The sequence below is a fragment of the Antechinus flavipes genome, chromosome 1 (assembly GCF_016432865.1).
Source record: "Antechinus flavipes isolate AdamAnt ecotype Samford, QLD, Australia chromosome 1, AdamAnt_v2, whole genome shotgun sequence".
NCBI classification, from domain to species: Eukaryota; Metazoa; Chordata; class Mammalia; order Dasyuromorphia; family Dasyuridae; genus Antechinus; species Antechinus flavipes.
The window spans coordinates 263,026,906-263,054,393 of record NC_067398.1 but is presented as its reverse complement, the minus strand read 5'-3'; the positions used below and the strand labels follow the sequence as shown (position 1 = coordinate 263,054,393).

The 27,488-nt window shown below is 37.0% G+C and overlaps 1 protein-coding gene across 1 annotated transcript in view; it reads left to right on the top strand.

Moving 5' to 3' along the window:
• Nucleotides 1–27,488, top strand: part of LOC127545231 (phospholipid-transporting ATPase ABCA3-like) — a gene marked incomplete at its 5' end in the record, with an annotated part of 212,762 nt that overhangs the window by 174,171 nt on the left and 11,103 nt on the right. The window contains 3 exons of the mRNA XM_051972378.1: nt 11,919–12,106; nt 23,792–23,962; nt 24,332–24,522. Coding sequence (XP_051828338.1) covers nt 11,919–12,106; nt 23,792–23,962; nt 24,332–24,522 — 550 coding nt within the window. The remainder of the gene's footprint in view (nt 1–11,918; nt 12,107–23,791; nt 23,963–24,331; nt 24,523–27,488) is intronic.

The following is a 27,488-nucleotide window of genomic DNA, read 5'->3' as shown; positions in this document are numbered from 1 at the left end:
TAACAAAATTTTCTCCCAGTTTCACAGTGGAATAACTCCACTTCATACACACACACACACACACACACACACACACACACACACACACCCCAGAACTGAATGGAAACTAAGTTAGTTTCAGGACTGAGTCACAAGATGGAGTCAACCATGATTAATCAAATGTCCTCAACCAACCACTTGCTATCCCAATCCATTCAAGTCCCTCTTGCTTATTAAGTACCCAGAACCATGCTAAAAAAACAAAAAGAAAGGAAGGAAGGAAAGAAAGAAAGAAAAAAGAAAGGGAAGAAGGAAGAAAAAATAATGGAAGAAAGAAAGAAAGAGAAAAAGAAAAAAGCAAGGAGGGAGGGAAGGAGAAAGTGTTAGAAATACACTAAATACTGAAAATCAGATATCAAGGAAAATTTATTAAAAGAAGAATCTTAAGGAATTGTCTTAATTTTTCTGGCCAGAAGTGGGCTCGATTCCTTTTGGGAAGATGGAGCATTGAAAACAGAAGCAAGAGAAGTTTTGTTTTTGTTAGTTTGGCATAGCCCCTCCCTTCAGAGAATGGATTGGGTACTCCCTTCCCAGTTTCAATCTTTCTGATACATCCACTGTATGCTTCCCTCTAAATATGTATAAGCAGATTTCCCTCTCTCTTTTCATATGCCCCATGTTCAAAAATGGTAGGAAACTCCTCTTGTAAGTTGTGTTGTTTAATTAGCCTATAAAGCAATTTCTCAAATTTATTCTTTGCAGTAGAGTTTGAATGCTTGACAATCAACTTAAGAATGGACTTATGAGTACAGCAATTCAATTTCCTGGCATGGTGCTGGCATACTGTCCAGTTTTCACAGCATAAAACAATGCTGTAGCTCTGAAAATCTTCATTTGGGCAGGCCATTTAATTAATACCTCTTCTCTCCCACACTTCCCACTGGAGTCTCCCAAATACTGAGGTGACTTTGACAATGCGTGCACATCTCTGGAAAGTAGACTGCCAAAGTAAATGAACTTATCCACAGTATTCAAAACTTTTCCATTTGCTGTAACCAATAATTTCACATATGGATCATGTGGTGTGTCTGGTATTTTGTTGCTGTTAATTGTTAGGCCAAAATTAGCATAAATAGCACAGAATCAGTCCACACTTTGTTGCATCACAGAGTCATTGAATGCACAATCATCTGCAAACAAAAAATCATGAATCAACTGTCCCTTCACTTAATTATTATTATTTTTTTTTGACTGAGGCAATTGGGGTTAAGTGATTTGCTCACGGTCACATAACCAGGAAGTGTTAAGTGTCTGAGATCAGATTTGAACTCAGGTCCTTCTGACTTCAGGGCTGGTACTCTATCCACTGTGCCAACCTAGCTGCCCCATGGCCCTTCATTTAAATTAAATAATTTACCATCAATGTGATGTACTGACATTGATGACAACATATGGTCCTGCTCATCCTTATTGAAAGCATTTAACAACACTGCTGAAAAGATCATGCTTGGAAGTATATACATAATCTTGTTTCACTCCACTTGTTTCACTGGGAAAGTACAGTAGCATTGTCCATTATCCAGGACCCATGAAAGCATGCTGTGATGAAACTGATGTACAATAATGATAAACTTCTCTGGGCAACCAAATTTTGATATAATTTTCCATAAACCCTCACAACTGACACTATCAAATCAACAAATGTTGTGTACAGAGCTCTGTTCTGCTCCAGGCATTCTTTTGGAGATTTTGAGCAGCAAACATTGTACCAACAGTTCTATGTCCTTTCTGAAGCCATGTTGGCTCTCGGGTAGATAAGCATCTTCCAGGTGAAGTATTAGCTGTTAAGGAAGACTTTGGCAAGAACCAAACAAACATATACCCTCATCCCCCATGGTTGTCACAGAACAATCTATTCCCTTTACCTTTATAGAGGACAATGAAGGCATCCTTGAACAACTGGGGATAACCTCCTCTTGCCATACAAGCCAGAAATTTTCAGTCAGCTTTCATATGAGCAATGGACCCCTCTTTCATCTTGTAAATCTCAAATGGAATAGATTCAGGATAAACTGTTTTGTCACAGGAGAGGAGCCTAACATCATTCAAAAATTCGTCTTCAGTTGGAAATTGGGCTAGAGAGGAATTAATTTCAACCTGAGGTGAATAGTAAATGGCTTCAGCATTGATTGATGAAGATCTATTAATAACACTATGGAAATGTTCTGCCCATCTCTGCAGGATCATATCCTTATCTCCATCAATGTACCCCATCAATGCTGAATAGCTAAGGTTCCACAAGTCTTTGGCCCATAAGAACCTTCAAGGCATCATACAATTGCTTTGAATTGTTACTATCAGCATAAAACTGAATTTCATCTTCCTGGGCCAAGAATCCTGCATTTCTCTAAGTTTTGCTTATTCTTTACTTTTTGATGAAGTTAAATATAGCCTTTCTAGAGATGGGTAAACCACCCTGATGATAAACTTTGTGGACAACAAATTTTTCATTTAGCAGTTTGTGAATTTGTGCATTGTTATTGTCAAAATGACTCAGATGAGTGAATTTAATTCCATATACCAAATCTCTGAAAGCTGCCCACTCTTTTTTGCTCTAGTGTTGCCAGCTGTGTCCTGCCTCAGCTTTCCTTGCTTGTTAGCAATAACTGTTCTTGCTCACAAATTGGCTCTAAACTGTTGATATGAAATCTTCCGGCTGCTACTTTTGTTGAATGTGAATAGACAGGATAAGTCTGTGATCAGTATAGTACTCTGTATCATACATTTCCTTCATCACTCTCACATCTTGTCTATATCTTCTCCATAAAATAACTTAGTGTATTAAAGGCCAGTGTTTGCTTTGAGGGCACATCCACAAAGTCTCATTGCATTTAGGTAAATGGAAGGCAGTGTTGGTGAAGAGAAGGTCATAAGATGTACAAGAGCCCACTAGTAAATGACTATTGCTGTTGCTGTTTCATCAGAAAAACAACTGACCTGGAAAATAAGTTGAGGAGAGAGAGAGAGAGGTTAAGAATTATTGCTCTCCCTGAAAAAATAAAAGATAACTATCTCTATATTGTAGAACCTGAGGGTAAAATAAAAATGGAAAGAATAAACTAATCACCTCCTTAAAAGAGAACCCCAAATGAAATCTGCTAGGAATATTATGGCCAAATTCCAGAGCTCCCAGGCCAAGAAGAAAATACTTCAGTTAGAAAAAATTACCAGTAACTCAAATAACTGGTGCCACAATAAGGATCATACAAAATTTAGCTGTTTCCCCATTAAAGGAATGCAGGGCTTGGAATGTGATATTTTGGAAAGCAAAGGAGCAAGAATTACAACCCAGCATAACCTACCTAACAAAATTTTAGGTGGAAATGGTCATTTAATGAAATAGAGAATTCACAAACATTTCTGAGAAAATTAAAGCTAAATAAAATTTTTCACATTCAAAAAGAAAATGCAAGAGAAGCATAAAAAGCAAAACATGAAAGACAAATCATAAGGATTAATAAGGCTAAACTTTTTCTAGCCCTATGTAAGATGATGCATGTAAGTATGTAGAACTTTATCATTATTAGGACAGTTAGCAGTTTACACAGACAGAAGGCATGGGTGTGAATTGATTATGTTGGAATAATCTCCAAAAAAATGAAGGTTGGTGAGAAAGAGGGATGTACCAAGAGAAGGGGGAAGAGAATATTACAGTCACGGAGGACAGGTGTGTATGTGTGTCTCTTTTGTTAGTCAATACTGCCAAGATTCTTGCCAGAGCCTTCCTTAATAGACTGATATTTCATCTGGAAAGATGGTCATCTATCTGAGAGCCAGCACAGCTTCAGAAATGACCTAAGAACTGTTGAATTCTTTCTGGCTGCTTACAATATTTTCTGCTTCAACAACTGGAAACTCTGGAATTTGACTATACTATTCCTGGGAGTTTTCATTTTGTAATTTCTTTCAAGAAGTAGGTAGGTAGGTAGGAGATGACTTTTAGTTTTTATTTTACCTTCTGATCTAGAACATCAGGGCAATTTTCTTTGATTGTTTCTTGAAAGATGACTCTTTCTTTGATCATGGCTTTTAGGTAGGCCAATAATTTTTAAATTATTTCTCCTGATCTATTTTCCAAGTCAGTTATCTTTCCAGTGAGATATTTCACATTTTTTCTATTTTTTCATGCTTTTAATTTTGTTTTATTGGTTCTTAGTGTCTCGTAAAGTCATTATCTTTTACTTGCCCAATTCTAATTTTTAAGTAATTCTTTTCTTTAATGAGCTTTTATACCACCTTTTATATTTGCTCAATTCTACTTTTTAAGGAGTTCTTTTCTTCAATGAATTTTGTACCTAATTTTTTTATTTGGTCAATTCTGCTTTTCATTAGATTATTTTGTTTCTTTTTGCCCTTTGGCTTAATCTGAATATGTTTGATCTTCCTGGTCACCATAGTAACTCTCTTGAGTCAGTACTTTTTTCCTTGATTTTTTTTTTCCTTGATTTTTAATTCAATGCTAAAGTAGGGCTCTGTTTCTAGGCTTGATGGGCACACTTTTCCAGGTTTCAGGATTTTTGTGCAGCTGTTTTCAAAGCTAATTGTGAGGATCTGTAAATTTTCAGTTGTTTTAAGGTGTTATGATCTAATGAGAGTTCTGTTTCCTACTATCCTGGACAGTGCTTTGTTTGTGAGTGAACCCAGCCACTCTACTCTGTCCTGAAACTGTGATCAGAGTCTCTGCTTCCCTGTGGCTGCAAGCTCTGGTGTGCTGATGGTCCTTCTCATCCTGAAACTCAAACCTAAATCTGAGTATGGGAAATTCAATAGAGTCCTGCCTCCAGTGGCAGCAAAAGGGAGTCTTATAATTTCCTTCTAACCAGTTCTCTTCCCTTACCATCTGTGGGCTGAGAGGTTGGGAAGCAGCTGCTGCAGCTACTGATTCAGTTGTTTCCAATGTAGCTTGCCAAAGGTTGAGAAGCTCTTTACACTCGATTAAAATAAGATCTGGAGCTGACTGTGGCTCATGAGCTTCTCATTATAAAACTCAGACTTAAGTTGAAAAAAGTTGAGAAAATCATAGAGGTATGACCTGAATAACATCCCTTATGAATATGAAGTAAAAATGGTAGTTTTAAGGGATTAGATCTGGTAGATAGAGTTACCATATTTTATAGGAATCAGCAACAAAAAGATATTTCAAAGGAAAAGAAAAAGAAGAAATTGAAATAGCTAGCAATAAGGCTAGTGGCAGCAATGGAATTCTAGCTGAGCTATTTAAAATCCTAAAAGATGATGATGTTGTGCAAAAAATGTTTGTGGCAGGCTTTTCGTAGTGGCAATAACCTGGAAACTGAGTGGATGCCCATCAGTTGGAGAATGGCTGAATAAATGGAATATTATTGTTCTGTAAGAAACGACTAGCAGGATGATTTCAGAGATTTCAGAGCCTGGAGAGACTTACATGAACTGGTGCTAAGTGAAGGAAGCAGAACCAGGAGATCATTGTACATGCCACCAAGATTATAGGATGATCACTTCTGATGGATGTGGCTCTTCTCGACAATGAAATGATTCATGCCAATTCCAGTAAATGTGTGATGGAGAGAGCCATGTGCATCCAGAAACAGGGCTGAGGGGACTGAGTGTGGATCACAATATGACATTTTCACTCTTTTTGTTGTTTGCTTGCATTGTGTTTTTTTTTTCATTTTTTCCTTTTTGATCTGATTTTTCTTGTGCACATGATAATTGTATAAATATGCATACATAAAAAAATCTCTCAGCAAAAGAAAAAAAAAGATGATGATGCTAAAATGCTACACTCAGCACCAAATTTGGAAAACTTAGCAGTGGCCATCAGATTAGAAAAAAAAATTACATCCTGATCCTAAAGAAATGCAATGCCAAAAAAAAAATCAAATTACTATATAGCTGTGCTCATTTCATACACTAGAAAAATTATGCTTAAGATTCTGCAGGCTTGACTTTAGCAATATGTGAACCAAATTGCCAATACTCACCGGATTAAGGAGAAAGCAAGAGAGTTCCACAAAAGCATCTATTGCTTCTTTGGCTACTGTAAAACCTTTGCCTCTATGGATCACAACAAATGTAGCAAGGCCTCAAAGGGATAGAAGCATCAGATCAGCTCACTTGTCTCCTTTATTTGGTTCAAGAAGAAACAATTAGATCTAAACATTGAACAATTGATTGGTTTAAGATTGAAAAAAGAGTACAACAAGGCTGTACATTGTCATCTTATTTAATTAATTTATATGCAGGATGCAACATGTGAAATTTCTGACTAGATGAATCAAAAGCTGGAATTAAGATTGCTGGAAAAAAATATCAACACTCTTCAGATTTACAGATGACATGCACTCTGATGCCAGAAAATGAGAAAGAATTAAGATGCCTCTTCCTGAGAGTGAAAGATAATAGTGTAAAATTATCTTGAAGCTTAACATAAAAAAAGTCCTAATATTCCAGCAAGTGATGCAACCAGCAGAAGAAATAGAAGAAATATTAAATTTTATATTCTTGGGCTCAAAGATCACTGCTGGTAGAGAAAAAGCTATGATATTAAAAGATGCTTTCCATGGAAGGAAAATTATGGTAAATTTAGACACCATACTAGAAAGCAGAGACATCACCTTGCCAACAAAAGTCTATATAGTGAAAACTATTTTTTTTTCAGTAGCAATGTATGACTCTGAGAGTTGGAAAGGTGACTACAGCGGAATTATTGCTTTCAAATTGTGGTGTTAGAAGAGACTTTTGAAAGTCCCTTGGACATCATGGAAGTCAAACCAAGAAATTAATTCAGATTCTTCACTGGAAGGTCAACTACTGAAGCAGTAATTTAAATATTTTGGCCTTATGATGACGAGACTGTATTCATTAGAAAAACCCCTGGTGTTGGAAGAGATTAAAGGCAAAAAGGAGAAAGGGATAATAGAGGATGAGATGGATAGATATCATCACAGAAGCAATGAGCATGAACTTGGACAGACTTTGGGAGATAGTGGAGGACAAAAGGCCTGGTGTCATAGAGTCAGACATGACTGAATAGCTGAATAACAATTATAGACTAGTTTCTCTGATATATAGAGAACTAAGGAAAATTTATTTTAAAAAGAGGCATTTTCCTTTTTTTTAAAAAGTTTTTTATTTTCAAAACATATACAAAGATAGTTTTCAACTTTCACCCTTGCAAAACCCTTGTGTTCTGAGTTTTTTTTCCTTCCTACCTTCCTTCCCACTTCTCCCCAGATGGCAAGTATCCAATATATGTTAAACCTATGCAATTTTTATACACATATTTCCACAATTATCATACTGCACAAGAAAAATCAGATCAAAAAGGAAAAAATGATAAAGAAAACAAAATGCAAGCAAGCAACCACAAAAAAGAGTAAAAATACTATGTTGTGATCCACATTCAATTCCACAATCCTCTCTCTTGTAGATAGCTCTCATCATTACAAAATCACTGGAACTGGCCTGAATTATTTCATTGTTGAGAAGAGCCACATCCATCAGAATTGATCATCATATAATCTTATTGTTGCTATGTACAATGATCTCCTGGTTCTGCTCACTTCACTTTGCATCAGTTCATGTAAGTCTCTCCAGGCCTCTCTGAAATCATCCTGTGATCATTTCTTACAGAACAACATTACATTCACATGCTATAACTTATTCAGCCATCCCCCAACTGATGGGCATCCACTCAATTTCCAGTTCCTTGCACTACAAAAAGGGCTGCTACATTTTTGCACATGTGGGTCCCTTTCTCTCTTTTATGATCTCTTGGGATTCTGGCCCAATAGAGACACTGCTGGATCACAGGGTATGCACAGTTTGATAGCCCTTTGGGCATAGTTCCAAATTGCTCACCAGAATGGTTGAATCAGTTCACAACTCCACCAATAATATATTAGTGTCTCAGTTTTCCCACATTCCTTCCAAAATTCATCATTATATTTTCCTATTATCTGAGCCAATCTGAAAGATATGAGGTGGTTCCTCAGAGTTGTAAGAGCCATTTTCTAATTCATAAATGATCAAAGTAAATAAGCAGTTTTCAGAAAAAAAAATCAGTGTTCTGTAATCATGAAAAAAATGCTCCAAATCACTATTGATTAGAGAAATGCAAATTAAAATAATTCAGAGGTACTTCCCCACATATACCAGAAATGACAAATAATGGAGGGAATATTTAAATGCACTGTCAGTGAAGTTGTCAATTGGTCCAACCATTCTGAGAACAATATCAAACTAATCACAAATAACTCATAAACTACAAAACCCTTTGACCCAGCAAAAACTATTACTCGGTCTGTATCTCAAAGAGATCTAAGAACTTTAAAGGACTATGTCCAAAAATATTTTTAACAACTGTTTTTGTGAAGGCAAAGAATTGAAAAGTTAGGACTGTTCATCAATTAGGGAATGTCTGGACAAATTGTGATGTATAATGGAAGACTATTGTCCTATAAGAAATAATGAAGGGTATTTTCACAAAAAGCTGGAAAAACCTATATAAATTGATGCAGAACAAAGTGAGCAGAACCAAGAAATCATCGCATGCAATAACAGCAATATTATTAAGATGAAGAAATGTGAATGACTGACTACTCTGATTAATACAATGATCTAAGACAATTCCAAAAGTCTCAAAGAAAGAGAACTGGTAAAATCCTGAGTGTGAAATGAAATATAATTATTTCATTTTTATTTTCTTGGTGTTTGACATGACTAATATGAAAATATGTCTTGCATGACTTCTTATGTATAATCTGTATCGTATTACTTGCCTTCTCAGTCAGTGGGGGAGAGATTAGAGGAAGGAAGAGAGTTTGGAACTCAAATTTTTTTTATGTTAAAAAGATAATAAAAACACACCAAAAAATAGGCAATGCAAAAACCCAAATTATTGGATTTTTTGTAAATGATGTAAGATATACTTAGAAAACTCAAGAGAATCAACTAAAAACAAGTAGAAACAAAGTTGGAGGATTTTTTAAAGACATAAATCATCAGCATTTCTTTATGTTACCAACAGAATCCTGCAGGAAGAGACAGAAAGTGAAATTCCATTTAAAATAACTACATACAGTGAAAAAATGTTTGTGGCAGCCCTTTTTGTAGTGGCTAGAAACTGGAAATTGAATGGATGCCCATCAATTGGAGAATGGTTGGGTAAATTGTGATATATGAATGTTATGGGATATTATTGTTCTGTAAGAAATGACCAGCAGCAAGATTTCAGAAAGGCCTGGAGAGACTTAAATGAACTGATGCTGAGTGAAATGAGCAGGACCAGGAGATTATTATATACTTCAACAACAATACTATATGATGATCAAATGGACGTGGCCCTCTTCAACAATGAGATGAACCAAATCAATTCCAATTGTTCAGTAATGAAGAGAACCAGCTACACCCAGCGAAAGAACTCTGGGAAATGAGTATGAACCACTACCAATTCTTCTGTTTTTGTCCTCTTGCATTTTTGATTTCCTTCTCAGGTTAATTTTACCTTATTTCAAAGTCCAATTCTTCTTGTGCAGCAAAATAACTATGGATATGTATACATATATTGTATTTAACATATTCTTTAGCATATATTGGTCTACCTGCCCTCTGGGGTGGGGGGACGGGGGGGAAGGAGGGGAAAAGTTAGAACAAAAAATTTTTCTAGGGTCAATGCTGAAAAATTACCTATGCATATATCTTGTAAATAAAAAAACTATAATTAAAAAAATTAACTACATACAGAATAAAATATTTGGGAGCCTAACTTTCAAGGAACTATATGAAATATAAAAACAACAAAACACTTTTCACACAAGTAAAGACAGATCTAAACAATTGCTTATAAGCAGACTATTATTTTAATAATGACCCAGCAATGCCACTACTAAGTCTGTAGTTCAAAGAGGTCTAAGAACTAGAAAACAAAATCAAACTAGTCACAAAGAACTCATAAACAAAAAAACCCTTTGACTCAGCAATACTGCTAGGATTTTTTAAAAAAATTAATTGCTTGTAAGTAGATTAAGCCAATATAACAAAAATGACAATATTATGAAATCAGCTTCCTTATTCATTTGGCGTAGAAACACCAGGTCTGAAACTATATAACAAAGTAGCAATCATCAAAATAAAGGGAATGGTTGATCAATAGAATAGATTAGTTACACAATATACAGAAGTAAATGACTATAGTAACTTAGTGTTTAATCAACCCAGTTGATTGGAGCAAGGACTCTCTATTTGACAAAACTGCTGAAAATCTTAGAAAGCAATCTGTCAAGAACTGGGAGGAGACCAGCATCTTACACTGTATACCACGTTTAAAATGGGTATATAATTTAGATGTAAAGGATGATATCATGAACAAGTTAAGGGAGCACATCTATGGGTAGGAGAATTAATAAAAGTCAGAGGGGATCACAGGAGGCAAAATATATAATTGATTACATTAAATTCAGAAGATTTAGCTCAAACAAAACCCACATAGCCAAAATTAGAAGGAAAGCAGAATATAAAAATTTTACATTGGATTTCTCTAAAAAAAGGTCTCAACATATAGGGAACTGATTCCGATTTCTAAAAATAAGTGCCAATTATTAATTGAAAAATGGTCGAAGGAAATGAACAGTTTTCAAAAGAAGAAATCAAAGTTAGTAATAGCCATATAAAAATGCTCTAAATCACTACTTAGAAAAATACAAATTAAAACATCTCTGTTGTACCATCTCAAATCCATCAGTTTGATTAATATGACAGAAAAAAAGAATGACAAATGCTGGAGAATTTGTGGGAAAAACAGTTATACTAATGTTGGTACAGCTAAGAACTAGTCTAGCCATTCTGGAGAATAATTTGGAACTATATCCAAAGGACCATAAAACTGCATAGCTTTTTATCTACCAATATTGCCACGAGGTCTATATCCCAAAAGATCAGGAAAAAAGGGAAAAAAATATACAAAAATATTTATAGTAGTTCTTTTTTATGATGGCAAAGAAATGGAAACTGAAGAATACCTATCAATTGAGTAATGTTTGAACAAGTTGTGGTGTATGTTTATAATAGAATACTATTATGATATAAGAAATTATGACAGGGATAGTGTCAGAAAAATTTTGAAAGATATTAAGAACTGGCACAAAGTAAAATGAACACAAATAGAACAATATATACAGTGACTGCAGTATGGTAAAAATAATCAACTGTGAAAGATTTAGCTGCCCTGATCAATATAGGTTCTCATGTTGAAAAATGCAACCTTCAGAAAGAGATCTGATGAGATCTGAGTGCAGAATAAAGCATTTCTTTTTTTTTTCTTTATTTTTCTTGCTTTCTCCACCTCTACCCCCACCTACAACCTGGCCAGTGTAGAAATGTTTCACATGACTATGTATAATCAATATTATATTTTTAAAGAGGAATAAATATCCTTTTTTCTCTTTCCACTGCTGTAGCCATCTTTTATTGATCTTTTATTTGCCATGTATTCTATGAAATAACTTAAATTTCATTTTCCCCCTGCTAAAAAAATGCAAGTTCCTTGACAATAAAGAATAAAGTTATGATTTTTTAAAAACATATATTTCCTAGAATATTTCTCTGCCATAGAAGATACTCATTAATCATTTACTGAGCTGAATTGTGTCCCACTGGGAATACCTACACTCCCAAATCATTTCAACAAGCTCCATCTGAACTTGAAAACACAACCTTGGTAGCAAAGTATAGGGCTACTGGAGACATAGTAGGAAAGTAGCCTGAGTAAGGAAAGACTTGACAAGTTGACATTTTTCAATATTAACTTAATGTATATTTTAACATAAATAATGCAGTTTTCTCACTTAACTCAAATCTTTGTCTTGTATTTACTGCCTGAAACTATTCTTTCATTTCAGGTGAGAAAGATAATTGGCTACTGTCCACAATATAATGCTCTCCTGGACTATATGACGGGGAGGGAGATAATAATGATGTTTGCTCGGCTCCGAGGAATCCCTGAGCTTTATATTCAACAGTATGTGGAGCAAATTCTTCAGGCACTGCTAATACAGAGGCATTCAGACAAGCTCATAAGCACCTATAGGTGAGATTTTTTTTCCCCAGGGACCCATTTTCATAAAATTTCCCCTTTGAAGAAAAATAGTTCTCATCTGAAGAATCCTCATCAAGTAATGTGATGTATAATCACCTTGGCCTTATAATCCATGAGGGTATCCTTCCCCTGGTTGATGACTATTGAAGGATATACAAAGACGTTGGAGATTAGTTAAAAAATCATATCAGGGACCTTACCCCTCATCCCCCATCCTCTACCCTATGTACTCTTCAAGCCAATGACACATCTCCTTGCTGTTTTTCACACGTGACACATCATCTCCCAATTCCAAGCATTTTTATTGGTTGTCCTTCTTGCCTTAATGCCCTCCTCCTCATCTACCTTTTAACCTCTCTGACTCCCTTCAGGTCCCAGCTAAAATCCCACTTTCTGCAAGAAGCCCTTCTTGCTCCACCTAAATGCTAGGATCTTCCCTCTAAGATCTGCCCCTTTATGGGGGCAGAGTCAAGATGCTGAAAAGTAGACAGGACTTCGCCTGAGCTCTTCTGATTTTCCTCAGAATCAACACCAGCTTAAGCCTCTGAATGGATTTTGGAGGGAAGAATCTACAAACATTCAGAATGTAATAATTGTCTAGTGTAAGATATCTTGGAAAGACTTCAAGAAAAGTCTGTCTCAATTGGGCAGGGGGAACATGGCCCAATACAGGTGCAGCACAGGAAGGCCCAGGGCAGAGAGTCCCCATGTGGGGAATCTAGTGGGAGGCTCTTAGCCAAAATACAGCAGCATTGGCCACCCTGTTGTGGTCCAAAAGGCTGGAGAATTAGCAGACCAGCTGTGACTTATCCAACACAACTATAGAAGGCAAAGAGTGAACCCCAACATGGCACGCAAGACTTGGCTAGGCCCACTCCCAGCCCCAGCTAAGGCAGTGAGAAGCCCCTGTCTCTCTGCAGAGAAGGGTTGGGACAATCTCCCCTGTGCCCTAGGAGTAGAGCTCAACCTTTAAAAATGAGTAAAAAAGTTAAAAAAAAACCTCACCATAGAGACTGCTATGGAGATAGAAGAACAGAACTCAAACCCAAAAGGGGACACCAAAGGAAAATGCCTGCAAGGGAAGCCTCAAAGAGAGATATGAACTGGTCTGAAGCTCAAAAGGCTCTCTTGGTAGTGTTCAAAAAGGATCTTAAAAGAGAGAAGAAAATGGGGAAAAGAAATGAGTGCTTTGCAGGAGAGTTTGGAAGAGAAAACAAAAATTGACTGAAGAAAAGAATTCCTTAAAAAAAAAAATTATCTCCAATTTATCCTATATGTAATTTGTTTGCAGCTAGCTGTCTCCCCATTAGATAATAAGCTCCTTGAAAGTAAGGTCAAATTTTGCCTTTTTATCTCCATTATTTAGCATGGGACCTGGCATATGGTAGATGGTTAGTGTAAGTTTGTTGGTTTGACTTGAAATGCCGATATGAGATGACAGCTTAGGACTCAGGACTCTTATTCCTAAAAGATTTCAGTAACAAAGTTTCATTTACATATTCTTGCAGAGTTCGTGGTGAAAATAATTAGAATAGACAGCTACGAAAGGGAGTTTTTTACAATATAGATTAGATTGTGTTGTCTTTACATTCAATAAATTCTAATTCCTTATTACTTCTAGGATTAAATATAAATTCCTCTGTCTAGCTTTTATAGCTCTTTCCAGTCTTATTATACATGACTCCCCTTTATTTCCTCTATAGCCACACCAACCTACATTTTATTCCATGTATATTATGGTCCTCCTCCTATATCCAGATCTTTGCTCTATCTCTTCACGTCCACCTTTTAAAATCCCTAGCTTCAAGATTCAGTTTAAGTACCACTTTCTGTGAAAGGCTTTTCTCAGTTCCCTCAGCTACAAATTAATCTCCTTTAAGATATATATATATATGTGTATATATATATGTATATATATATATATATATACACACACACACACACACACACACACACACATATATATATACTTGTGGGGTTTTTTTGCATATAGTCAAATATGTACATGTTATCTCTCCATTAAAGTGTAAGCTATCTATGCTTTTTCTTTATATCCCCCATGTTTAGCACAGAATGTGAGATATAAGTGCTTAAGAAATGTTTGTTGGCTAATTGACTGAAAGATTGATTGAATAGCCAGTTCAGGGAACATTATTGTAAAGGCATTACAAAAAGTTCACAGATTCAATTGTTTAAAAGTTTCAACGATTAGTTTAAATAAAAGTTTAAAAAATTAGAAATTTCTGAGGCAGCTAGGTGGTGCAGTAGATAAACCACCAGGCCTGAAATCAGGAGGATCTGAGTTAAAATCTGGCCTCAGACACTTAATACTTTCTAGCTGTTGTTATCCTGGGCAAGTCATAACCCCAATTACCTTAGCAAAAATATATATATAAGTTTCTGTTTCTCTGGATCTTTAAGATGCTAAAATGAATTTATACATCTTTTCATTCAAAATTTTTGTCTGGATCTCTTTATTTATTTATTTTTTTTCATCTTAGTATCATGGTAATCTGGATCTCCTTCCAATGCTGATTCAAGACATTTTCTTTAATTATGAGATCAGTAACTTTCTTTTTTTTCCTACTTAATAGTATTTTATTTTTTCCAATTATATATAAAAGTAGTTTTCAACATTCTTTTAAAAAGATTTTTGACTTTCTTTATTTTTTATCTTTTCCTCCTTTCCCTTTCCCCTTCCCAAGACACCAAGCTATCTGATATAGGTTATACATGTACAATCATATTAAACATATGTCTACATTAGTCATGATGTGAAAGATGAATCAGAACAAAAGGGAAAAACATGAGGAAGAAGAAAAAAGTGAAAAGAGTATGGTTTAATTTGCATTCAGACACCACAGTTCTTTCTCTGGATGTGGATACCAATTTACTTTATGAGTCTTTTGGAATTATCTTGATTATTGTACTGCTGAGAAGAGCTAAATCTGTCATGCAATGTTGCTGTTACTACATACAATGTTCTCCTGGTGTTGCTCACTTCACTCAGTGTCAGTTCATGAAAGTTTTTCCAGGTTTTTCTGAAATCAAATTTGTTCATCATTTCTTATAGCTAGTATTGATGTAGTATATAAATATAGACTAATAATTCTATTACATTCATATACCACAACTTGTTCACCCACTCCCTAATTGATGGCTACCCTCTCAATTTCCAATTCTTTGCTATCATAAAAAGAGCTGCTATAAATATTTTTGTACATGTGGGTCCTTTTCCCTTTTTTATAATACAGATCTATTTGTGATATTGCACCATTTTATCGTCCTTTGGACATAGTTCCAAATTACTCTCTAGAAAGATTGGTTCAGTTCACATCTCCAACGATATAGTCTTCCAATTTTCCCACATCTTTTCTAACATTTGTTATTTTCTTTTTCTGTCATGTTAGCCAATCTCATAGGAAGGAGATGATACTCAGAGTTGTTTTAATTTGCACTTCTCTAATCAGTAGTGCAGATTAGTAACTTTCTATGTCTCTCTATATATTTGACCTTAATAAATTATCCTTTAAACATTTTTCTTTAACCAATTCATTTCTGGGTAACTGTATGTATGCTTTTTATATAATCTCATGTTTTCCTCATGGTTCACAAATAACCCCTGTTTTACAAGCCACATTTTAAAATTAATAGCTCTAAGGAGGTAATGAGTAGGTTATAGTACAAAGAAACGATAAAGGATAAATTAAATGAAGGATGTTATTAAAGAAATGAATGATCAGAAAAGATTGCCTGAACACCTCACAATGTCAAGAGAAATGGATGAAGGCCTCTAGCATGTTAGGCATTTAAAATGAACAAAACACACAAGATGAGCAACTATGATCTATATTAATGAGTGGAATATCCACATCCAGGGTTATGGATCCTTCTGAGTTTTTCAGTACACTAATATCTCAAGTTATTTTACTTTGCCATTTCAGTCTGGCCTACTTCTAAGCAAGCTGTTGCTAGACAAAACAAATGAAAACAAAATGGATAAATAGCCAATATGTTAACTATTGTAATTTCTTTTGGAAGTTTAGCTAATATAAAGCAATTGCCACAGTAACTGTTTTAAACAACAAATTAGTTGAGTTCTTCCTCAGTTTAACAACTGATTGTTTTTTTTTAATTTCAAAATTTTTTAAATTAATTAATTAATTTTAAAAGTAACTTTTTATTGACAGAACCCATGCCAGGGTAATTTTTTACAGCATTATCCCTTACACTCACTTCTGTTCCAATTTTTCCCCTCCCTCCCTCCACCCCCTCCCCCAGATGGCAAGCAGTCCTTTACATTTAACAACTGATTGTTAACAGGGCAGCCAAAGGTAATACTGGTTTAGAATATAAAATCATTTGCTAAATTTTATGGAAAATTTGGAAGAAGAATATAAAGCCGTATTTCCTTATAAAATATAAGAAACTAAAAAAAAGGAAAAATAACTTTGCAGAAAACTTTGTGTAAGACATGATTAATTTCTAGATCATCCTGAGAACACTTAAAGAGGAGAATGGATGAATAATAATAAATGGGAGAAAAAAGAAAAGATCAGCCAAAATTTCATTAACAGAATATTTTCCCATCAATGAGAGAAGTGGAGCTTCTATATTTGGATTTTAGCATCATGGTCTCTGAAAGGCTGCATAAGGAAATAGAGATGATTCTAAATGTAGCATCTCTTAACACTACCCTAACCTTGTAGCTCCCCTTAGAGCTACTCTTAATGCCTGTGCATCAATGACACAGCTAGGCCACACTTATCTTGGACGCCAACCCGGATCCCACAGAGACAAACCACCAAGAGGTATGTCCCACCTCCACATAGAACTCGCCTGCACCTGGGTACCTCTCATCCCTCAGGTCTTCCTACATGCCTTGAACTGCATTCCTTGTTTCTAGAGGCTTTTTAACCCTTACATTCCCCCATTTTATTAATAAAACCAAGTGTTCTCATGTTGACAAATGAGAAGCTCTTCTATAAGCACCTCTTAAGAATTTTCTAAGATTATGTATAAAGCATCCTAGCAAAATAGGCAAAAGCAAAAGAAGCAACAATACAAAAATGGCTACACAGAGCCCATGGGATACAATAGAAAGGGATGGGAAAGGAAGTATGTTGGATCCAATCACTAAGCCAGTCCAGCAAGAATGGTCATCTCTCTGCTATGGGGCTGTTTCTGGTGTTTCTTCTTTTTCAGCCCCCGTTTTAATAGGGGCAACTTTCCTTGTCCTCCTTTCTGGAATCCAGCAGCCTTCCTCATCAGGACCTGGAAGGCATAAATATCCCAGCCCTTGTAGTGTTCTCTTCTTTTCTAAAATATGATCGTTCTCTGGGAGCAAGTTTCTTGGGGAGGTTTCTGGAGGCAGCCTTTATTTCAGTTCAATATAATAATCACCTCAAATGTAGCCAGGTGTTAAAATACCACTTTATTGTCTTTTCCAAAATAGCCTGTTAGCTTTCTTTGGTTCCAAGAGCTCTTGTTGTTAGTCCTTTGCCTCTGCCTCTGCCAGCTTCAGCCTCTCCTCTGCGAATCCCCAGTTCTGCCCAACTGCAGTCTCTAGCTTCTCAATCTCCTCAACTGACTCTTGACTTGTGAATCTCCCGAAGACTCCTCACTGATGCTCCTAGAGCTTCTTATATATGATCTCTTAAAGGTGTGAACTCAAAGGTTGACTCCTCCTCCGAGAGTGGGATTGTGGGAAGTGTAACTTTGTGAATCTCATACTGAATACTGACTTGTGAATCTCCCAAACTTGTGAACTTATGTGTGAGCTAATGTGTGAACTCTCAAAGGTGTAAACATAAGCATTGTTTCTATCAATTCCATTGAGATAACACTTTGTAAGGATTCTAACAAGCCCTCTTCAAAGTACTAAGGATGGACCTTGCCAATGTCTTTCCTGGTCCTGCCAAAGGACCTTTTGAATGTTCTCCGGTTCTTGAAGCACAGTTTTCATAGAGCTTAGTTTTCTGTCCTGTCTATAAGATTGTACCAAATGTATCATTCCTGGAGAGAGGCCAGTATCCCTATCCAGGTACAAAAAATTGTAAGTATATAAGGTCTTATCCACACCCACCTGTGTGGGCCATTGGGGATTCTGTCTACTTCCTCCCCCATTCTGTTTAACAAGGGTAGCCTTCAGAGTATGATGGGCCCATTGCACTAGAGCCTGGCCCTGTGGATTATAGGTGAATATTATAGGTGTTTATAGAATTATAGGTGTTTAATGGTGATTGTGGTGAAGAAGGTGGCCATCTGCTTAGAAGTATAAGCTGGACCATTGTCGGTCTTTATAGTATTAGGAACTCCGTGAAAAGAGAAGCAACTATACAAATGTTTAATGACTGAAGGAATGTTCTCAGAGGAGGCCACTGTGGCCCAAAAGAATTTAGAAAAGGCGTCAACACAAATTTGTATGGCCACACGGCTCCCATGTGTCACATCCATTTGCCACAAATCATTGGGGAATAAACCCTGGGAATTAACTCCTTTACTAGGCGGGGGAGGGAGAAAGTGAACACTCTGAACACACTGCTTCCCTATCTGTGGGACTTGTTCCCGGGTGAGGCCATAAAGGCAGTGTAGAGAATTAGCAGGTAAATAGTAACAGTCAGAGGCACATTCAGGGAGTGTGGTGACTGTGAGAAGGGAGCATTGTAAAGCACGGTCTGCCACTTCATTGCCAGCAAATATGTCTCCTGCACAGCATTGGTGAGAGTTTACATGCAGGACGTAAATGGGATGTTTCCTAGTCTGTAAAATCAGCTGCAATTCAGCCAGAAGAAATCTGAGGCTGTAGGACAGCATCCTCAATGCCTCTGAGTACTTGGACAGCATATAAGTTGGCTGATAGGATGTTAATGGGCTCTGGGTATCTCTTACATCCTTTTAAGATGTCATATAAAGGCTGCATCAAAGAAATAGGAATGGGGGCATGAGCCCTTAACCACTGAATTTTTCCAACTAGTTTCTGAAATAAGTTCAAAGTATTCACCTTGTCTAATTGTAAGTTAGGTATCTGATTAGTAACTATAGAAGTCCCCATGGGGAGTCCCAGGTAAGTGATGGGATAGTTATGTCGGATCTTTTCTGGGGCTACTACCAGTCCATGTGGAGCGAGAACACTTATAGTCTCATTCCGCAGGGCAGAGAGATCTTTCCCACTGCTTTAGGATAACAGTATATCATCCATCTAATGCAGTCTCATGGCAAGAAGCCACACCTTCCTAATTGTCTCTAGCACTTGCGGTATATAAGCCTGACACAAAGCAAGGCTACAACACATCCCTTGGGGGGACTTTCCATTGGTAGCTCAGATCAGGCCCTTCATTGTTTATAGCCGGAATGGTAAAAGCAAATCTTTTCTTCTCCTCTGGGGCCAGAGGGATAGAGAAGAAACTATCTTGTATGTCTCTTACTGTAACTGGCCAGCTGGTGGGTACTAGATTAGGAGATGGCGTGCCAGGCTCTAGGGCTCCCATAGGTTCAATAGTAGCATAACAGCCATAAGGTCCACTAGCATTCTGAATTCTCCAGACTTTTTCTTTATGATAAATACAGGGCTATTCCAGGGGCTGGACGTTGGTTCTATACGTCTGGCCTCCCACTGTTGTTGCACAATTTCACGTAAGGTTTGAGCTTTATAGGCTGAGAAAAGCCATTGGGGCACCCAAACCGGGGTGTTAGAGTTCCATGTTAATGGTGTAGGCAGGATATGAAAGGTGGTGCCCATCCCCTAAACCAAGTTTTCTATCATTTGTTTTCAATGATATCATCCATGGTATTCCTGTTTCTAACCTAAAAGTCATTGAAAAGGCAAAAGATTCTTATTAGAAAAATGAAACAATTATCTGTGTGTATTTTCTGAAGGATATTCTTGGTATTATACAGTTATAAATGACATTAGAAAGCAATTGATTGATTTTAATTATAACTTAAGGCATAGGAAGATTGTTAGCCATCAAAATGCAGCTAGTTTGGTAAAGGCAGAAAAATTAAGATGATAAAAATGAACTATTATATTTTTTTAAAGATTTTTGCCTAGAAGAATAAAACATTAGCCATTAGTTATGCAGACCCATAAGCATTCCAGCTAATCAAGGTTATATTTTAATATTGTTTTACAAGTCAAAGTATGCTTGCATTTATGTGCTGCAGAAAAAAGAAAATGGTGCAACGAAATAATTTATGTTACTATGTTTTAATTTGTTAATATTTGTGTATGAAATCCTCATTAAAGGAAAATTACATCAAAAAAAAAAAAAAGAAAGAAAGAAAAGAAAGGTGGTGCCCAAACCCCCAATGACCCCAATTAAAAATCCTGTGGAGGTGGAATATAAACTGAAGCCCCACAAGCCTTCAATATGTCCCTGCCCCATAGATTGTGCCTGACACCCTTGGAATACTTCCCATTTGTCTGCAAACTGCTCAAGCAGGTCTTCTGCTGCAACCCCTTTAGATATGGCAGTTGCAAGGGCATCCATTTGAAAGGCACTGGAGCCAACATTCTCACATCTCTCTATCATCTCTTCCAGGCCAGGCTCCCCATCTAAAGTAATCATGGCCTTCTGGCAGTTAGTATTAGGGTTCTCCTGTGCCAATTTCTGTATAAGGAGGCTTCTCTGCTCACTGACCTCTCAACAGCTGCCTGTAAGTGGGCCACAAAATCAAGAAAAGGTTCATCTGGGCCCAGTTTAATTTTAGTCATGGAGAGCCTCTGCTTTCCAGAAGCCTAAATGTTGCTAAATGTTCTTTGGGCACCCTGGGACACAGCTGCACATCCTGCTACATCATATTGCATTTGATCCTTATTTCTTTCATACCTTCCAGCTTTCTGTATTATTTGTCCTAAACTTATCTGGAAATCTCCAAAGCTTCCACAAGGGGGTGCAGAGGGAGCAAATGGGAGACATATCTCCTCAGGAAGGGTCGGGGAGGAGGGAGAAGGCTATGCCTCTGAGACAGAAGCAACCTTCCCTCTGTTCGCTTTCCCCTCCCTCGTCTTATCACCAGTCCTCTTCCTCAAGGTCATATGTCTCTCTGTTTACTTCCTCATTACTCTTCTTATCTCTGCCCGCTCCTGTTCCATCATATCTACTTCCTGTTTCTTGCTCACTACCTCTTCCTTTTTTGTGACATCCACTTCCCTCATTTTCCTGTTTATTTCCTGATTCTTCCCACAGATAACTTCCATGGGCTCCTTTTTATGGGCACAACTGGTCCCAGTGAGTGCCAGTTTACAACCCTCATTTGTTTTATGACTCTCAGTTTGCACTTCATTATCTATTTTTAATGGATTGCAGCTTGCACCTCTTAAAGTGCCCCCAATCACCTGATAAATGAGGTGATGCTGTTCCTGGATGGCTCCCAGTATTTCCTTATCATAGGAAGCCATCTGACTACTTACTGCTTCCCAATTTCTAAAATCCATTTCCCTCCTGCTTGTTTTACTATTTTATAAGTTCTTTCCCTCGTATCTCCTGGTCTGGGACCCTCACTATAGTTTGTCCCATTTCCTAACTTCCTACTCACTAGGGCAGAGTTCTGTCTCTCTTCTCACCTGTAGGCCTGCTACAAGGTGAGGTCCTAGCCAAAATTGTCCCTGTTCGGCCGCCACTTGTTGTGTCCCCCTTTGGGCTACTCTAACTGCCCATCTGTTGATGGCACAGCTAGGCCACACTTACCAGTCTTAGGGCAACAACCTGTATCCCACAAGGAGGTAGGGGTGAAGCAAAAGAGAACTTTATTCTTAGATAGCACATATTTTACCTCCCTGAGGATCTGGGGGAAAGGAGAGGTCCTCTAGGAATCTGGCATAATGGGATTGGCCCAAGAAGAAGGAGGGAAGTGTGCTGGGCTTTGAGAGCACTAAGGAGGGAGACGTGGTATCTGGGGTCAGATACTGCCTCTTGGGGCTAAGCCCCACCTTCATGTAGTAGTGGCCTGAACCTCGGTGCCTTTCATCCCTCAGATCCTCCCACACACCTTGAGCTACATTCCTTGTGTCTAGAGGCTTTTAAATCCTTACATCAAAGAAAACAAAGGAAGGAATAGCAAGCTGTACCAGAACAAGTAGATAGAGAGGAGGTAGCACAGTTTGGGGAGCACTAAGATACTAGAGGAGCCTACCCAGCAATTAGAAAATATCACTGACATATTTACTACAAAATAATAAGAAAGTATTGATAGCAACATGTTAGGGGAAAAATTATGACTTACAATTCAGAGTTGAGGTCAAAAGAGTTATTTAGAGAACTATGGGAGGAAATTCATAAGGGAGAATTCCTCTATAATAAGCACTTTCAAGAGCTTTTATGTCCTGAGAAAAAAAACAAATTTTGTTTCCCCTCAAGTTGTTTGGAGCTGGCCTTTTAAGCAGAGCATGTTTTTTCCATGGTTTTTTATAACCTCTAACTTAGCTTTGTTTTCTGCTGTCCCTGCCTTTGCTTCTCCTCTGTAATAATGGTAAATTTTTCCAGTAATAGCCATATCCCAAGATCACTCAATATTTGAGCAATTATAAGAAAATTAACTATAGTGACTTCCTTTCATTCTCCCTTCCCCAGTAATGGTCACATTGATCTAAAGCCACTGATAGCTTTGGCTGTACTGAGATGAAGTTTCTTAAAAGAACAATCATAACTCTGATCACTGTTGGGCCTCCATAGCATATTAGTAGCTGCTGTAAGGATTGGAGCCTGTGGGAGCACCTGAGGGAAGGCCAGAACTTACGCTTTGCTTCTGCTCAGTACTTAGCACAGTGCCTAAAAGTCTACATAGCCAGGCTGTACAGACAGTGTTAAAGATGGTCTTTTCAGGGTGGAGAACAAATCAGGGCTCACTTTTTTTTAATATTTTATTTTATTTTATTTAATAATAACTTTATATTGACAGAATCCATGCCAGGGTAATTTTTTATTTTTTTTACAACATTATCCCTTGCACTCTTTTCTGTTCCAATTTTCCCCCTCTCTCTCTCCATTTCCTCCCCTAGATGGCAAGCAGTCCTATATATATTAGATATGTTGCAGTATATCCTAGATACAATATATGTTTGCAGAACTGAACAGTTCTCTTGTTGCACAGGGAGAATTGGATTCAGGAGGTAAAAATAACCCGGGAAGAAAAACAAAAATGCAGATAGTTCACATTCATTTCCCAGTGTTCTTTCTTTGGATGTAGCTGCTTCTGTCCATCATTTATCAATTGAAACTCAGTTAGGTCTCTTTGTCAAAGAAATCCACTTCCATCAGAATACATCCTCATACAATATCGTTGTCGAAGTGTATAATGATCTCCTGGTTCTGCTCATTTCACTTAGCATCAGTTCATGTAAGTCTCTCCAAGCCTCTCTGTATTCATCCTGCTGGTCATTTCTTACAGAAAAATAATATTCCATAACATTCATATACCACAATTTACCCAGCCATTCTCCAATTGATGGGCATCCATTCATTTTCCAGTTTCTAGCCACTACAAACAGGGCTAGGGCTCACTTCTTGACATTTACAAAGACACTGGCAAACCAAAGGAGTAAATTTGCTTTTGCTGCTTTTGTTAGATTCACACTGTGAATTGTTGCTGTGTCCCTCAGGATTTTGAAAAGGATTCCCTGTGAATCACTGACATTTACTCTTCCCTGTCCTTTTTGCTTTCTTCCTCCTGCAGTGGTGGCACTAAGCAGAAAATGAATAATGCTATTGCCTTCCTTGGATTTCCACCAATCATCTTTCTGGATGAACCAAGCACTGGCATGGATCCTGTGGCCCGACATTTACTCTGGGACTTGATAACGCACATCCGTGAATCTGGGAAGGCCATTATCCTAAGCTCTCATAGGTGACAACCAGCCCCTTGTTCAGGGGCTACCGGGAACTACAATGGAAACAGTGGGGACTTGATTAGGGCCTGAAATGGGAGCTGATAATCTTTGTGGAGAAAGAACTTTATAATTCTGGCTGAGGGAACAACACTGGGGCTGTCCCTGGGCAATAGTCCATAGAACTTAGAACAGAGGGAATCTGGGGAAAGTTCCCATGCCCTTCCTTTTCTTGCAGAGCATCTGTTGCCCAGTCATGCTCCTGGCCTTGGGTAACTGCAGTACCACAACTGGCCTCTCCCAAGACAGAACACAAATAACCCTGCCTATCTCTGGCCCCAGACTTCCCATGGAATGGGAATCCGGCCTTGACTTTTTTGTCTCCTCAGCATAGAGGAATGTGAGGTGCTATGCACTAAACTAGCCATCATGGTGAAAGGGAAGCTCCAGTGCCTCGGCAGTCCTCAGTATCTCAAGAACAAGTTCAGCAAGGGTTATATCCTAGTGGCCAAGATCAAAAAAGACGGTAAAGATACTGACCTGGAATATTTCAAGGAATACGTCAAGGTGATCTTCCCAGGTACTAAAGCTTACACACTAACTTTCTCTATGAAACTCTTGAGATACATGTTATTCCCACAAATTGCTTAATCATGAACATCCTTAAAAAGAAGATGGGATACATGGCCTGCCACTAGTTCACATTAGGCATCTCTAACCAATTGTAGTGTTACCTTATCTTTGGAAATTTGACTAAAATTGAATTCTTGAAAATAATTGTCACTTAAACATAATTTAAATAAGTATGGCCAAAGGTGAAGGTTTTGGCTAGCATCTGCCACATGAATGCTAAGCCCCTGCTTCCTCAGCAGACAGATAAAGAACCAACAACAGACATAGAGCACAAAACAAAGTGGATGACTACTCGTATAGCTAATTTCTCAATATTCTCCCATCACAAATCTTAGTGCATATGGTAACATACCACAGTCATGCACAGCTAGCTCATATATGACCATCCTAATAATCCAAAGCAGTGAGGATACCAGATCTGTCCAAAATTGTGAGTCTAGAAAGCTGTTATACTCCTTACTTTGCTAGGGTATGAAAAACCTCTCTGCAGAAAGTGAAATTGTTGGTAACATTCCAGTTTCTTCCAAGTGTCACTTTTTCCTGAAATAACTGTCTTTTTTTTCCCCTGAGCAATTGGAGTTAAATGACTTGCCCAGGGATCACACAGTTAGGAAGTGTTAAGTGTCTGAGGCCGGATTGGAACTCAAGTCCTCCTGACTTTGTGGCTGGTACGCTAGCCACTGCACCATCTAGCTGCCCCAATAACTCTCTTCTTTAAGCTCTATATCTCTGTGTTAGAGAGGCAAAGAAAAAGACAACAAGTTTCAATTCTTATATTAAAGACTGGTAATTAGCAGCTTAACTATATGCCATATCTTAGCTATTTTAAAGTGCCCTAAGCTCATAGGATCATAGATTTAGAGTTGAAAAGAGCCCTAAAGATTTATCCAAGCTCCACATATCATAAATGAGGAAACTATGGCTTGATGAAAACAAGTAATTTGCAATTTGGGGGGTTGGAAGGAAGGCCAGTTCCAAAAGCAGAGATAGATTGTATTGAAACAAGAAGTCTTCTGATCTCAAATCCAGAGTATCAATGATAATGCCCCTTTCATGAGGTACAATGGAACATTTTTATGATTCATCTTTATTATTCAGGTGAGAAGAGGAGGAATTACTTGACATTTTTTCTCTTCTTTTAAATACTAAAGCAAATCAGATAGCTAATTGTTTTTTTTTTTTTAGTCATATGATGATTACATATATATAACCTTAATCAAATTGCTTACTGATTTGAGGAGAGGGTAAGGGAGGGAGGGAAGGAGAAAATTTGGGACTCAATTTTTTTAAAATGAATGTTAAAAATGTTTTTTAAAAAATACTATTTTAAAAAACATGTGAACATGAGATTAGGTAGTTTATTTTTGTAATGGATAGGAATAAATAGCATTTTTTAGAGAAACAAAAAAATACTTCTTTTAGTATAAAATTATTTATAATCATAATAGCTAGTATTTATATAGTATTTTAAACTTCATAGAGCTATTTGTATATATTATCTCATTTAATCCTCACAGTAATCTATTGTGAGATAGGTTCTATTATTATCCACGTCTTTGCAGTTGAAGAAAACTGAGGAAGACACTAATACTTGTCAGGACTCAGTCAGGAACTAAAAGTCTGAGGCTGGATTTGAACTCAGATCTTCCTGCCCAGACTTGGTATTCTATCTACTGGGCTACTTACCTGTCTATAATAATTGCTAGTATTAATTTAGTTCTTTAAAATTTTCAAAATACATTACACATCGTATCAGATAAAATCCTCAGAACAATTTTATGAGGTGGATGTTATTATCCTCATTTTCAAGTAGAGAAATTGAAGTTGTCATAGGGTAATTTGCCCTTATTTGTGCAATAATAAATGTAAAATTGGTAGAGTGAGAGTTCCCAGGGGATCTGAGCAAGGAATGATGTTACTTTAATACCTAAAGGATCTGTCAATTGCAAGGGAGCTTAATATAGTACTGCAAATGACTGCTTTCAGATGCCTTAATAGATGTTTTTATGGAGTTTTTGTGGATATTAAAATTCATCATCTAGTGGTCAGACTATAACAGATCCATCTGGTATATAAAATGCAAGCATTTCTAGTATAACATATTAGATAACAATGGAGATAATTGACATTCCTTGCTTCAATACCTACCGATCTTGTTGGGAGGATTGCTATTCTAGCACTATTACAAATAATGCTTGTTCCTAGTTATAGTTAGATACTAATGATTATTTTGAGGGTGCAGCTAAGTGGCTCAGTAAATAGAATACCAGCTCTGAAGTCAAGAATATTTTTCTTCCTGAGTTCAAATCTGACCTAAGATATTTACTAGCTGAGTGACCCTGTGCAAGTCACTTAACCCTATCTGCCTCAGTTTCTTCATCTGTAAAATGAGAGAAGGAAAATGATGGCAAATCTGAAGAAGGAAATGTCAAACCATTCCAGTGTCTTTGCCAAGAAGAACCCAGATGGGGTCACCAAGAGTCAGACATAATTCAACAATAATCATTTTAAGAAAAGTTCCATTTATTCCTGTTTTCTCATGTTTTAAATAGGAATGGGTATTGTATTTTGCCAAAAACGTTTTCTGCATTTATTGACATAATCATACAATTTTTGTTTTTCTTATTAATATAATTTATTTTTCTAATGGTTTTCCTAATGTTGAACCAGGTCAGTATTCCTGATATAAATCACACCCAGTCATGGTGTATGATCTTTAGAGATATAAAATTTTCCTTACTGCATGGGCTTCCTCCAACATCCCAATATCCCACAGATTTTGGTATATTATTTCATTCTTGTCATGATCTTTAATGAAATTACATGTTATTTCTATGATTTGTTCTTTGACCCATTCATTATTTAGGATTAGATTAGTTCCCATTTAATATTTAATCTATGCTCCCAAGGCCC